The sequence below is a fragment of the Chelon labrosus genome (genome assembly GCF_963514085.1).
Source record: "Chelon labrosus genome assembly, chromosome: 2".
Taxonomy (NCBI): Eukaryota; Metazoa; Chordata; class Actinopteri; order Mugiliformes; family Mugilidae; genus Chelon; species Chelon labrosus.
This window is the reverse complement of record NC_140338.1, coordinates 16,490,343-16,505,871: the sequence shown is the minus strand read 5'-3', so window position 1 is coordinate 16,505,871 and position 15,529 is coordinate 16,490,343. Positions and strand designations below refer to the sequence as shown.

At 40.7% G+C, this 15,529-nt stretch overlaps 1 protein-coding gene across 1 annotated transcript in view; it reads left to right on the top strand.

Annotated features, from left to right (window-relative positions):
* hhip (hedgehog interacting protein) overlaps window positions 1-15,057 on the top strand; it is a 30,450-nt gene extending 15,393 nt beyond the window's left edge. Inside the window, exons 5-13 of the mRNA XM_084564497.1 lie at window positions 1,051-1,202; window positions 2,339-2,512; window positions 2,633-2,776; window positions 2,958-3,076; window positions 4,106-4,229; window positions 5,023-5,168; window positions 6,399-6,480; window positions 12,320-12,468; window positions 12,726-15,057. Of these exons, the coding sequence (XP_084420623.1) occupies window positions 1,051-1,202; window positions 2,339-2,512; window positions 2,633-2,776; window positions 2,958-3,076; window positions 4,106-4,229; window positions 5,023-5,168; window positions 6,399-6,480; window positions 12,320-12,468; window positions 12,726-12,922 (1,287 nt within the window). The 3' untranslated portion in view covers window positions 12,923-15,057. The remainder of the gene's footprint in view (window positions 1-1,050; window positions 1,203-2,338; window positions 2,513-2,632; window positions 2,777-2,957; window positions 3,077-4,105; window positions 4,230-5,022; window positions 5,169-6,398; window positions 6,481-12,319; window positions 12,469-12,725) is intronic.
* Window positions 15,058-15,529: the final 472 nt, after the last annotated feature.

Here is a 15,529-nt window from a genome sequence, read left to right as displayed (position 1 = left end):
ATTTCTTAGTGCAAATAAAAGAGTCAACTACTTTGGAGGGATACACTCACACAGAGACCACTTCATAAATGTTCTTCACACCTAAGTAGAATGAAGAATTCCTTTCATTCTTTTGTCAAGAAGAAATAGTGAGAGAGAGTACAACATTAAAAAGGGCCGACATGGCTTGCCTTGCCTAGGGAATGAAATGCTATAGCTGATTATTACAGCTAACTATGATGGGAGGACCACCGGGGTAGTGACAACTGATGTAGCTGCCTCCAGGGTGAGACAAAGGTTTACATATTACACAAGCAATTTAGATGTTTTCTAAACATGTTGCCAAGACAGTGGGAGTTGGCAGCTCCTTCCTTGTTTAGGTTTTCTTCTTTTCCTCTTTTACTCTACTCTATCCTTGCTCTCTCCTCCCTCTGAGCCTCAAATTTTGCATGGATTTTGTGTAAATCAGTAAAGAGCGAGGGGACCGGGAGCAAAAAGCACGGACTGAAGCACTCTGCACTTTTGTGCTCTCTATGAACTGTGAGTGAGCTAATAAATTCTTTCAGCCACTCAGCGTAGCATTCACGGATATCCCCCAAAGATTACACACACAAATCACTACACAATGGAGGCCACCGGGAGGGTCTGGGCGTCACAGGGGCCCCTGACCCTGAGGACAAGCGCACATAGCCAGGCTGCAGAGAAGACTCTGCAAAGGCAGGGGGTTGTTGAGAAGGTGCAGCACTGCACAGAGTCAAATGCTTTATAATGGTTGGTAATGGTATATTCAAGAAGGTGGGTGAAGGTATGAAGTGAAACCACAAAGAGAGAAAGAGAAAATAGCAGGGGTGTCAAAGGGAATGTGATGGACGAATAAAAAAAAAAAAAGCAGATTAGAGAAGCTGAATATTTAAAGGAGGTGAGGAGAGGGGGCGAGGGGTGTGCAGGGGTTGCATGTTGGTGATGATGAAGATGACAGAGGGGGGTGATTCCAACCCCACACAGCCAAGCAGAAGCCAAGGAGGGACATAATTAACTCCTGGATCTTTTGTGTTTCTCATCTGACTGCAGGGCGGAGATGAAAGGGGCCTGCTAAGCCTGGCATTCCACCCCAATTACAAGAAGAATGGCAAGCTCTACGTCTCTTACACCACCAACCAAGAGCGCTGGGCCATCGGACCACACGACCACATTCTCCGTGTAGTTGAATACACCGTTTCGAGGTAATGGGAAAAGTGTGTGCCAAATATACACTGGCTTTTTCACTACTGTCTGAAATCATGTCTTCAAGGCAGTCTTCTTCTCACCACATATTTTCATTCATTTATTGTTTTAAAATCTGGGGGGAAAAAAGCCCAATACTGAGACTCTCAGCTCACAGAGTCCTGGATCAATTGATTATATCACAAAGTCCTACCAGAAAAAAAAACTCCAATGGTAAGCTGGGTGATTCTCTAGAGGTGTAATGAAAAACAAACAAGAACATTTTTGTCGTATGGAGATTAAACCTCCAGCAGACAGTTATAGACAGTTATATTCAGCCTGTGTTTTGCTGAATATGTGCAACACTCTTAAGATGATAGCTTTGATTTTTCCTGTGTCAGTACCTCACACTCCCTTCACAATGACCCCGTGATTAAGGAAACAATCTGTTCTCACAAGCGTGTTTAAGTGTTACATTTTTAATTTACATAATCACAGTTGTATGTTTAACTTAATTATCTAATTTTAATTATAGTCTTGACATGTAGTCTGTGGGTGATTGTAGCTTGTTGTCCTTAATTTGACAAAATTAAGTATTTAGTGTTTGACGGTAGCTTAAGAGATTTTTTAAGAACTTTGGCAAGGTGCTTTTTAAAAATTGCACGACTACCCAAAATAACATGTCAAGACGTATTTATTGCTGATACTGTGAAACCAAATTCGCACTTTGCACTTAAAGTGTTGCAACGCTTTCAAGCCTTTGTGTTATGACTCCGCCCACTGTTAATGAGTAAATACGTCAGCTTTAAACCAGATGTCTCCAGACAACAAAATATTTAAACCCATGTCAGCATTTCTTATCCATTCTCTTGTAACATTTTTTGCAAAGTGATTGGAGACAATCTGAGTGTGTACTCGTTTACTAAATCACACCCAATGTTTTATATTTCAAAACATCATATTCCGTTTCTTGTGTGGCTTTAAAACCAATCCAGATACAGTGTCAGCTCTCCTAAAGCCACTAAGGAAGACCAAACATTCATATGTTTTTTAATATTTACTGTATATGAGACTGTAACATCTGCAGCATTTATATACATACGCTTTTTTGAAGATGACAGAAACCCAGTGACAGCGATTGTTTTGCTTTCCTCAGGAAAAACCCGAACCAGGTGGACACCAGGACAGTCCGGGTTCTAATGGAAGTGGCAGAGCTCCACAGGAAGCACTTAGGTGGTCAACTTCTCTTCAGTCCTGACGGTCTGTTGCACATCGTTCTGGGAGATGGCATGATCACTCTGGATGATATGGAGGAAATGGATGGACTCAGGTGAGATCCAAGGTCAAAAATTATAATATCAAAGTCTATATACTACTGTGTGCCACAACATTGAATCATGTCCTAGCTTCTACCATTGTGAAGGTGTATTTTGTGTGTTTTTGAATGCAGTGATTTCACAGGGTCCGTCCTAAGGGTAGATGTGGACACGGACTGTTGTACGTCACCCTATTCCATACCACAGAATAATCCCTACTTTAATAGCACCAACCAGCCACCTGAAATTTTTGCCCATGGATTACATGACCCAGGCAGGTGAGTGAAACATGGGATGGGACTCTTGAACATCATCACACTGAAACATCAATCTTTAAACAGTATTTATTAATATTCCTGTTTCGGAAAAGAAGTTCCATAAGTGTTTCCACCTTGTAGCTGATATGTGTTAGGATATTACTTCCTATGCACTGATTCCTGTACATTCTCTACGGTGTAGGTGTGCAGTGGATCGACTTCAGACAGACAATGGGAGTCTCCTAATCCTCTGTACAGATGCCAGTGGCAAAAACACATCAGCAGGAAGAATATTGGAAATTACTAAGGGGAAGGATTATGGTGAGTTATAATTTCCATGAGTTTTTCCAGAAATGTTCCTGATGTTTTCTTTTTTCACATATGGAAGGAGTTCATTATTTTGCAACGTTACAATAACAGTTACTGAATGCAACCTTTGCCTGAGTTTTGTTTGATGCCATTACGTTTTGAGAAAGAAATGAAAATACATTAGCCTCTTGGATAACCTTTCATATTTATTCTTTTGAAAGCTACATCTGTTTTTATGAATGTCTTTCATTTTGTAAGAACATAGTGTTTTGGCAACAAATTCAGAAACACACCAGGTTGAGTGCTAAGACACTGAAGGTTAAAAGTAAAAATCCAGAAAGATTCCCCCCTTGTGGCGTGTAGATTTGCCAGGGGAATGTAAGACTGTGTCCACAAGTAAGATTTAAAGCCGTCAACAACAATAACTGTCTAGATGATGGTTTAGTGCTATTGAAAACACAGCTGAGAGGCGTCTGGTTCTTCTCACATTGAAAAAATAATCGAGAACAGCAGCGCACTTACAATGTGTAGCATGCTTTTTTTTTTTTTTTTTTTTACATTGGGCAGGTTATTTTTGCCACCATCGGTGATACTCTGGCAAGTTAAATAAATGATCCCTGATCTCTCAAATTCACAGTTTTGCTTGTTGCCACAAACCAACTCTCACCTGGCCTGATGCCCCGATTTAGCCGGTGACCCAGACTTTGAATGATAGTTGGCAAATGAGTGCACCACATTTTGGATCATATTTCCCTTTGCCTTCTCTCTTGTATGAACAACAAAGCCATTATGTCTAATGGATTAGTTAAAAAATTCAGTCAAGCTTCCAAAACAAACAACATTTATTACATGCATAAATCATAATAAGCACTTATGTAAATAAGTTGAATACGTTTTATTGTCATTGACAGGAAACAGATTGTCTGTGGTCAATCTTTTCACTGATCATCCATCAAGACAAAATGTGTTAAAGATTACTGACCAACAATATGTCTACTAGCAATACCTAAATCAGACGAATGTCTCCTTGTCCCTGTGTAGAAAATGAGCCTTCTGTCTATGACCTGCAGTCCAGTGGAGGAGCACCACCTGTCGGGGGGTTCATCTACAGGGGATGTCAGTCAAGAAGACTTTATGGCAATTATGTGTTTGGAGATAAAAATGGGTAAGTACAAAAATCAACGGTTTAACATTGAAATTTATTTTCTGTTGTGTAGTCTTGACTGAGTCTCTGCAAACATCCTTTCGAAACTATATTCCGAGATCGTTGGTGGCTTCATCCTCTTGGCGTCACGTACAGTTGATTTATGTCTTACTGAGCCAACGTAACTCTTCTTTCTCTTCTAATACTGAAAATCGTGTCCCTTGCATCAGAATGTGCCAATGTAAACACGAAGTTCCATTCACGTGGGGGAAAACAAGTTTTATGTTACTGTCACCGCTACAGCACGGCCCATTGAGTGTAAATGGAGATTAGACATCCTGCCCTGTGCTGTTCACACTTTTCTTTGGTTTGTAATTCATCCTACTTTGCTGATGTCAAACACTGACGCTTGAGTAAACAGAGGAAGTAAATAGTGTTGGGGGGGCGAACTATCAGGAGTTGGCACTGTGGTTAAAACAATGTGTGGTCGGTTAATTCTGCGCCTCATTACAATTTGGGGGCATATTGTTGTGGCTAAGTGAAGGCTCCGGGATGATGTTTGTTTTGAAACTAAAAGCAGAGGTCTTAAATAACACCATGTGGGACATGGGGTGGAAAAGGAAGATGGGTCAATGAACCATGTTATGAGAAGTTTCCAGAACTCGACTGTAACTTGGCCTGTACAGCTGAATTTAAATTATATTTTATCCGTCATTTGCACAGCAATTTGTACATTTAAGAAATGTTCGTGTCTTTTGCAGAATATTCTGTGCAATAAAGGTGACTTTGACACTGTGTGTTTTGTTTGCCTTAGTAACCTCCGGATCCTTCAGAAGTCGACATTTTCAACATCAGCAAGTGGTGAACAGTGGCAGGAAAAACCCCTGTGTTTGGGCTCAGCAGGCTCCTGTGGCTCTGTGCTTGTTGGACACATCTTGGGTTTTGGAGAGGATGAACTTGGTTAGTACGGCAATTAATAAGAAAGCCACACACATCATCTCTGCTCAGAAGTTCAATTTAGCTTTCTTTGTTCTTTTGTTTCTCTCTTCGCTTTGTTCTTTCTCCCTATATACACATGAGTGACGGCTGTGTGTGAACTTTTAACGCTATTTTAGGACATTTTGACTTCACATGATGGATGTTAAACTGCAAAAATCATTACTTAGAGTCGTTTTGTTGTATATTTGTCAATGATGCCTGTATTTACATCATAGTATAGAAATTTCTAGTGTGGAGTTTAGCAGGATAATTGTAACGTTTTGCTGCAACAAGGGTGAAGGATAAACACACAATTGAATGTATGGGGAAATTACACACCTAGTGAGCAGGAAGTGCCACTCAAAACTACACTGAAAGTCATACTGCTCTTTCAGTACCTCTATCACACATTCCCAAGAGGTTATGAAATCGTACACACTTCCTTCTGGGTTTGTTGCCATTTCCATAGCATAGCAAAGACCCACTTATTGTATTAGGCCACCTACAAGGCAGTGTTTTGCATTGCTGGTGAGATGTCTTACTGCACAAGTAAGGTAAGATACGCAGGGTGAACTGAGGTGAACAGATTAATACGATACAAGACATTTTTATCACTCGCAGAATTATTAACTGTCAGCTGTGGTGTTTCTGATTAAAATAAGCACATGATGTGAATCACTCACACAGCCGTCAGAAATGTTTGATCACAGTTATTGCCAGGTCTTGGACTTATTATTTGACGAGGTATTTAAAGATTCCTGCATTTGATCATGATTTGCAAGCGGTGCAAGAATTGTGGGAGGGGGAACGGGCTTAGGTCCCAAAGAAGGGGCCTCACAGACACATGTTTACAATTTGTCCCCTTATGGAATTTTCTTGCAGGCTTGTTCCTCATTAAATTATCCGCCTGGTTCTCAGTCATGAGCATCCAATTGTCCCATTAAACTCTTTCTTAAACTCCTCTGGCAAGTGCAACATTGCAGAAGCTTTTCAACATTGCAAATTCTCTTCATCCCCTCATGTCCTCTTCTTTCATCCTCTTGTGTCTGCTTGTCTCATCTTGTGCTCTAGCTTTATTTTGGCACCATATTCGAGGGCAGAAATTAATTATTTATGGGGAAGATTATTTATTGGGTCATACAAGTAGGCTGGAACATTAAAAGCATTTAATGCAAATAATAAATTTCCATGTGATTTGTTCCTCTTTTGCAGGTGAAGTCTACATACTGGCAAGCAGTAAAAGTATGGCACAGTCACACAGCGGGAAACTCTACAAGCTGGTGGACCCCAAAAGGTACAATCAAGAAGTACTTTTGTATACTGTGGTGTTTGGTATGTTTGGTGAGGAAATGATCTCTCATTACGTCCTACTACTACAGAGGAACAAACTAGCACAAAACCTCTAATTCCCTGCTGTTTTTGTTCTGTGGTGGGACTTAGATGATCCTACAGCACCCTACAGTCATTTTTCTCCATGACCTTAAACAAGTCAACACGCAACACCGCTTGCCTTGGCAAAAACAATTACTAACCAGTAACTTGTGAGTAGCATGTCAAAATGTTAATGTAAAGAAGTGCTTATAGCTTATAGGGTCTTTTCTGGTTAAGGAAAGGACGAGTGCACCTGTTTGCACACTTGATTTATATAACGTAGAAACAAATACACAAGTGCGTACACAACATACAGTGAATATTTTAATCATATGAATAATAAATAATAATAAAACCACATTATTAAGGTTCAAAAACAATTCAGCACACAGTATTTTGAGTGGTAAAACCTAGTCTGTTTCTGTACAGTCTAATGATTAATTAGTGGATTTTACTCCTGGAATGTGGAGGGAACATGCGTGTGAGTGCAACTTCATAATTCAAATGTGTACGCTTGTCATAATCCTTACCATATGCACAGCGGTATTAGAAATAATTCTGATAATGATGGATCTATAAACTGTATGTGGAAAGCCAAGTACATGTCACTCAGGACGGGAAAATATGCAGACAGGGCACGATGTATAAGAAGCTGTGTCTGATATATTACCTTGGCAGTAAAGAAACCACTTCAAACATAAACAGACTTTGTAATTCAAACCAATCACATATTAGGTTTCAGGCCTGAAACCCTGCCGATGCTTCTGCCTATCTTTTCAGCTCTTTTGCTGGAAGATGAAAAAGTGAGATATTGTAGGATTAGGCCAATTTGTCAGTCAGTGAATGGGTCATGTCTGGCAATGTATTTTAGAAATATTATTCACTTGGGACTTTTCTTGTAAGGTCAGTATATTCAACGTCCAGTCAGATTTGATTGAGAAAGGCAGATAAAGTACGAGAAGCAGACTCGGATAGAGCATGTGTATCCCTCAGAATCACAATAGAAACATATCCGCAGCTGATTATTCGTGGGTGACGACAGTGCCACCCAGGCGTTAGCACAATTAATTATGCCCCAGATGTTTCAAAGGGGCCCTGGTGGCTTGCTCTGCATTTATGTTTTCTGGCATGGCTGCTGGATGCATTTCTCCCAGAGAACAATTCTTTCCACCGTCAACTGGACTTGTTTAGTCTGTGTGGACCCTGTGGTGTTGGAGTCCTGACTCCTAATACACTCTGGCTTTGTTATTAGGATCTTGTTACAGGGAGGATGGAGAGGGGATGACAGGGGGGAGCAAATGGGGTAGCTAACGTGTCTGACCTCAGCACGTTATCAAGTCTGGTGGTCCTCCCATCTTTTCTCTTCAATGCTAGACGGACATAGGGGCCCGAAAGCCTGTTCAGAAAGAGGTTTGTTTTAGAGTGTGGTGGTTTCTGTGGTGCGGTATAGCATCTAGTGCTGTGTTTTGATCAACTGTGTGTTTGGGAACATAGAGGGGGATAAAGAGGAACTGTTAGGGGAGAGCGGTAAAGGCTTACAAGGAAACATCAGCCATAAAATCCCTCAGCAGTGTTTGTGTAAACATGTCCCGACCAGATGACTTCATTTCTAGGTATTTGTTTGTCAGTTGGAGTACCCCTCCAATAATAAATGGGCCACCATGCATTTTGAAACATGCTGAATGTGTGTGGTGAGGGTGTATTTGAGAGAAAGAAAGAAGGAAAGAAGAGGCTTGTTTGTGGTAAAGCAGTGGGATAGAAATATTTCCAGTTACATAGTTTCTGTATGGTGACCATGAGATGCAACCTTAGAGCTTAGGTTCTCTTCACCCTATCATCCTAAAGGTTTAAACTAGGAACTGTATGTGTTATGTAACAGCCAGAAACTCAAGACACATATCAGTATAATAATATACTAATAATATATTATATATAGGGATCATATTCGTACAATTTCTTTTATTTCTTATTTTGCTTTTCGCCTCAGTTCTTAACATATGGAGCAAAGCTGTAGCCCTCCAAATGAGAGCTGCTCATATACTAGAGTACTCATGGCCAGGTTTGGCTACTCTCATCCCAAACTAAGTGTTTTTAGGGATTTCTTTTTGTACTGACATACTAAAATATATATCATAATTCAGCACAATGCAGGAATTAATTTCAGTCTCGATAAAGTTACATGGTTATCATGTCACAATTCAAAATGCCCATGTTGCCCTCCAGCCTTGTTGGATAAAATCTGCCTTGCTCTCACAGTTGGTCCTTGGCAAAAGTTTAATTAACATATAGAGCCAGACCTCCTCCTGTAAAATGCAGTCTGGCTGTTCGTGGCAGCCCCCTGCTTGGAGAAAAGGGAAAGCACTATTATGAAGTTTTTCTTTTTACATGTTCAGGTTTTGTCAGCTGCATGCTGGACTGATTGAATTACAGTGAGCAGAGACCTTAAAAAGACGCAGGGAACTTCAAATAGGGTCCTGGGACCTCCTTTATGAACTGCATTAGCAACGGGAGTCACAAATCACACCAAGGACGCCGTGGCTTCTCATTTGTGGATATATGTATCTGTATGTGTGCTTCTCTGTGTGTTATATGTATAGATATATAAACCGTGTGGGTGGTGGGTACATGCGCGCATGCACATCTGTGATCCTGTGTGAGCGTGTGGTGCGCTAGCTCCCAGCATGTTGGAGGAAAAAAGGCTTTTCTTTATTTTCCTATCCCTCCTAAATCTTCCTACATCTCTGCTGTGGTCCTCCCCTTGACAAAGCTGCTTGCCAGTCCCACTGAATAGGCCTGGCTCCTACAATACACAGTAAATTTCTTGCACAATTAAAACAAGGAATGAAGCTACAAAAGGAGCCCCTAAACAATGGAGTCGGATGACAAAACAGCAAAAGAGACCACACTGGGCCGTTTGATTAAGCCATTGTCAGGGTGCACAATGTACACCACTCCACAGCCCTTTTCTCACATATACCTCGTGTCAATCAAACGGGCCCTGCAAGCTAACAAGCTAAAACATGCATACACACTGACAAACATAATTGTCAAAAGAGATCAGGGATGAATTTGAGGCAGAGCATCCACACTCCTATGTGTGTATATATGTTAACGTTTGGCTCGTGTAAGGAACGGGAGGGCTTTTTACCACTGCATCAGTCTTTTAATTCTCAAACAAAGCTAGCTTTCCACTTTATCTTTGTTTAATTACGACATCATCTGTGCTTTATGTAACTATCTGACTGAAGTCATTCTAATCATCTCCCTCTGCCCATCCATGAATCGTACTCGTATGTGAGCACGGTAGCCTTCTCCCACTCCCTCGCTCTCACACGTACACCACCCCTCCCAAAGTTGATAAATTCCCACAGTGGCTGTTGACCCAGCTGCCTTTGTCAAGTGGCGCTACCAGCAGGTGCTGTTTTCACAGCCACCCTGGCAGTCGTACAGACTGTTTAGTAGCGCTGCTGACCCCTGCCTGCTATTAACAGTGTTAGCTACAGACCCCCCAATTCTCCAGGGACTCTTACTCTTTCTCTCTCTCCTTCTCTTTCTATTTTCTTCCCTCCTTTGCTCTTTTTTAACTACATGCAGCCTGCAACAACAAAAGCCAGCAGGGATGGAGTCTGGAGTTGGGTGCTGATGGGAGCATGGGAATCAACCCCTCCCTACCCTCCATCCTCTAAAAAGCAACTTTGCCACACACACAACCACAGTATTGTCACTGCCATCGATCAGTGCATCTGTCAGAACATTTTTTTTCAAACCAGGAAGTAATTACTATTAGGATCCTCCAAAATACAGTTAGATGTCCACTAACTGACTGATTTTTGGTGAAAGATGAACAGTCAGCTTAAAAAATAAAAAACAAATGGAGTGAAACTTGATCGAAATTTCCCCTGGAGTAAATCTAAGAGTGAGTTCACGGTCAAATCAGCTACTCAGATGGATGTAATACAATATGTAAACAATGTTGGTTTCAGCGTCAGTGTAGAAAATGCTGGTTGTGGGACCTAAACTCTAATCTAGTTCTGGTTTCCGTTGCTGATTGACCATCTGATTGATGAGGCCTGTTCGTCCCATGGACTAAGCATTGCATGTTGCCCACAGCATCGGCCCAGGAGTCCAGTTACCCTGCCTGTGTGTCCGTATGTGTGCACATGTTCTGAGTGTCCCACTACGTCCAGTGTTTTTTTTACCTCGGTACAACAGAAATGTTTACACATCCATACTTCTTCCCGTCTTTCTCTCTCAAACGCACATACTGACAAGTGTGTGTGGGCCAGTGAGTAACAGGCACTAACAGACGCTTCACATTCGAACTTGATTACACACAAACTGTATTATTTCCAGATTTGTTGAGCGTGATATGAAATAATTCAGTTTCAGCCCATTTGCTGATGTGCGTGTCTGGATGTTTGTCTTCATGTGGAATGATCACAATATGTCTCGTTGGTGTTCAATCTTGACACATATGGTGTGGAGATGTTTGTGTTTGTGTCTGTGTGCATTTTCCAGTTCATGTTTATATCTGTGGGAGCCCTATGTGTTGATTGGTACTTCAAGTGAGCGCAAGAGAATGCAGGGAGAGTCGGAGCAATAAAAACACACTTGACACGGTACAGTTTACGTCCATCTTAGACAGTAGATTAGACAAAAGAACACCAACACATTAATGGCAAATCACTGGAAAAGGAAAAGACCACACACACCACCAGAGAGGCTTAACATCTGCATCTTATTGTGCGTGACTTTAAAGGTGCTGTCCTACTTTGGTTACATATCAGCAAAAGGTGAAATCCCTCACAATGATCTGAGATCATGGCAGATTTGTTGGCCTTATTTGTTGTACTGTACAAAAAAAACATAAACAAATGGCTTCTGCTACCACAATACATCAAAATGAAGTGCGTTTCTACGGCGCTGTCAAAAATCACAGTATAGTATTACAGTACAACCCAGCCAGTCAGAGTTGGATCAGTGTTTTTTTTTTTTTTTTTTTTTTATTTGTATAGTCTCTGCTTTTTGTTTAACACAACATTTTTAAAAGGTTACAGGGGGATTTTGCACAAAACTTTGTGGAAACTGTGGTGAAATGGCAAATGAGAACTGATGTGTGTGAGACACAAACAAACTTATATAACACAGTGTTCCTAAAAGCCACAATATCAAGAAGGAAACCATCCATTACTTGTCCAATCAAACAACCTGTGGACACTTGAGAACTCGTCTCAGTTTTGTATATAGTACCAGTTTCCTCATTTGAGACAACAGCTGACCTAATGCAGCGTTGATTGGTAGACACGATTTAAACAGCATGCCTCATGGTGCACAATCATCCGGAGAGTGATAAACAGTATGAAAAACCCCTTACTTTTACCTCACACTTTGCTTTACTTAGACAAATCAATACCAATTGCATCCATAATTACATCAGGCACTTGTATTGGACATAAGCTCAGCATGTAACCTGATTTAAAAAAACAAAAAGAGGATATTATTTAACCTAGGGACCCTGGGGAGTCACTGGTTTTCATTTTTTTGCATTGTTTGCTCTGTTTAGATATTAGATGCCTTGACAACGAAACAAATATTAGAATTATAAAATCTAAAAAGCTTCAGTTGTCATCGGTGTGACTTTACTGACAGAAATACGAGTGATAATATCAAATGAATGCCTCACCATGCCAAGCAATGCTTCTCTCTTCCACATGCTGACTTTCCTACTTCTTTTTTTTTTTTTTTTTTAACAACTGTTGCAGGCCTCATGCCCCGAAGGAGTGCCAGCGTCAGGTGGAGCCACCAGAGCTGCTGATGACAGCTTGTTCCAGACACTGTAAGAACGGACACTGCACTCCTATCGGCAAGTGCTGCTGCAGCCCTGGTTGGGAAGGTCCCTTCTGCAGAGTTGGTAAGTCCACATCTGCTGCTGACAGAGTAGTTATCATCTGGAGCAACATCCGTGTGTTGCTTCTCTCCAGATGTCTAAATTAGGTTTAGAAATGCACAATGTGCAAGTAGGCCTGCCGCAATTTTTCTTATAAACCATTAAAAACCCATTTGATGTTTCTGATTCATAATGAAACAGTTTGCCAGCTTTTTTTTTTTTTTTTTTTTACTGTATGTTTGATCGCTCTGTTGTTGTGTCTTCCCTTCCTATGACCGTAGCTAAATGTGAACCAGCCTGCCGCAATGGAGGAGTTTGCATGGAGCCTAATAAGTGCCTGTGTAAGAGCGGCTACTCCGGCGCCCAGTGCGAGAAGAGTGAGCGTGGTATGCCCAACGACCAGGAAAAAGATGGGATTCTGGACCACATCATTGACATGACCTCGTACTTCCTAGACCTGACCAGCTACATCGTATAGGGGTGCGCAGATGGGGGCTGTACCCCACCACCATCCTCAAGTTGACACAAATCTACCTATCACCACCAGCAGACTCTTAACAAGGTGTCTTTAATATGGCCTCTTAATCTCTGTCTCACACACACACACACACACACACACACACACAAATACACACAGGATCCCCGTCTGACTGCTTCCGATCCACATCACCATACCAGGCTCTTCCTGTTTTCACCTATAAGCTACTTGCTCTTGAGCACCAGGCCTGGCATCCAAGCCGTGTTCACAGTTCAAAGAGACCTGCAGACAGCAGTGAGTTGATTGACAAGCACGACCAAGCTATGGAAGTTCCACTAAAACTTTTTGCGCTCTTGTTCTGAACACGCCTGCACACAGCTGGCTGCGCAGGAACAGGAACTCCACAGGAACGGACATTTTTTTTTTAACCCACGACTTTGGATCTTTTTCAGGGGGGCTATCTGTTGCCTTACTTAAGACCCTAAAAACGGACTTTGCGGCATTTCAGTGGAGACAGTTGATTATTCAGGAGTTCATTAAGGATTCTGTGCTCACGGTCCATTCAGTACTCAGCAAAGTAAATGTCGGCATACACAGACTTTTTAAAGCAACACGAGTCATGGGTCACAAAGAGTTCACAGTGCTCTGGGTTTTTCTGTTCTAAAGGCACCGACTCCAGAAAGTTGTCTCACTTGCGATGTTGTATTTAGTTGGTGGGCACATTGTCGTAAAAAAAAAAAAGCTAAAGCAGTATGCAGTTTGTGTACTTTTGTTTCGCAACACTGACCTGCTACCAGTGTACAGAATGGATCCACATCAGAGGACTGTTAAATACACACAAGTAGGAACGACAAGAGTGAGAACGTCGTACTTTGTCAAAGCCAGTTTCATGCAATCTGAATGGAGTCGTTGGCTCCCGTGCACTGTATTCATGTTTTGTTTCATGGACTTTATTATTCAAAATGAAGTTAGGCATTCATTTAATGTGCAGTGAGAGTAGTTTCACTTTCACACTACAGGTGCAGGTGTGTGAAACCCAAATTCACGACTATAAAAGGGAAGAGATACAGTAGCATGGTGATGTATATTTCCAATAGAGCTTACCTAAGTACTACTTAGCATTGCAAAAAAAAAATAAAAAATAAAAAAAAAACTATAGCATTACTATTGATATCATAGAGGAGGGTTTATTTTTTTAAGCGTAATAATATATGGGAGAATATGGTGTTTATAGAAAGCAGTTTCACACTAAGCTCGTCATTTCATGTTGTACTTATACATATGCAGCTTTTATGAGCGACACGTGAGGACATTTTGTTTTACTTGTTTTTTTATGTTTTTGTTTTTGTTTTTTCCCAGTGTAAAAGCATGTCTGTGCCTGCATAGAGTAACTCGGAGCAGTAGTCCATGTAATGCTTTCCCCTGACGTACGGTTATATTACGACTGTCTGAGATGTGTCTCTGTTGAGAGGTGATCTAAGATGGCGTTGGGCCTCCAAGTCACTGTGGAAGCAGCTAAAACACTCAGAGACAGATGTTATCTGCGGAGAGGAGATTAACCCGAGGAAGAAAATGTCGATTGAAAACTTTAATGACTCTTAAACACAGTCAGAAAACAACACAGACTGGGATTGTCTGGAGCCACATCAGTGTGTGTGTGTCTGTTCAGATTTCAGACTATTTACAGTACATGCATGCACATATTCTTTGAAGCCAATAACTAATCTTATTAAGTGCTCTACATTTGATCGTGTGCCATTTTTAATTCCATTAAATGAGTCAGAACCACCAGTTGTTGTGTTTGGAGACAAACAGATATAATTTTGCTTCCTCCTCTACTTTTACTTTGACGTGTTTCAGAATCGTGGTCAATTGAAGTTCATTTTCCGTAAATGACGTATACACTGTTCATTACCCGCTCGTGTTTGCTGAAATAAATCAACTCTGCCCGGTCTTCATATATCAAAATGGAATTCATGCTGTAAAATGGAAAATTATAATTGTTTTTAGCACTTAATGTGAAAGTTGCATTGTAGCTGCTGAGACGGCGTGGTGTGAATAGAATAACCATTTTCATTATTTAAGTAGTTACACAAATAAAATAATTATTTAAGTTCTCTATGTTGTTTTTACCATTGTACTGTATGTGACATTTTTTTTTTTGTATTCCTGTATTGTAAATAAAACTAGGGATAACTTTGTTTCTCTTCAGAAATATCAATATGTCTATTAAAATTTATAGCATGTCTGAAACACATGTCTCCTTTCAGTTTTTGGATGTGCCGTATCTTTTTGTAAGTTGGTACTAATTACAGTATAAATCATTTACCTGAAAGAAAACCTCAATTAAAATGTTTCATATTTACCTTGCAGCTTACACACAGAAAAAACTCACATGTATCCTTCAGCTTGACCACAAAAGCCTCCATTGCACAGCGTTTTAATGCTAATCTGACAAATTTCTCGTCACAAATGACACGTTCAGACCAAGTGTGGTCCAGTCCTTTACTAAAATTAAAGTGAAGGTAACTCAGCCTTACTTTCTTTTTACATTTAAATTTGTTTTGTTCATGAGATTAGGATGCTAGCTGCTAGTTGGTCTGACAA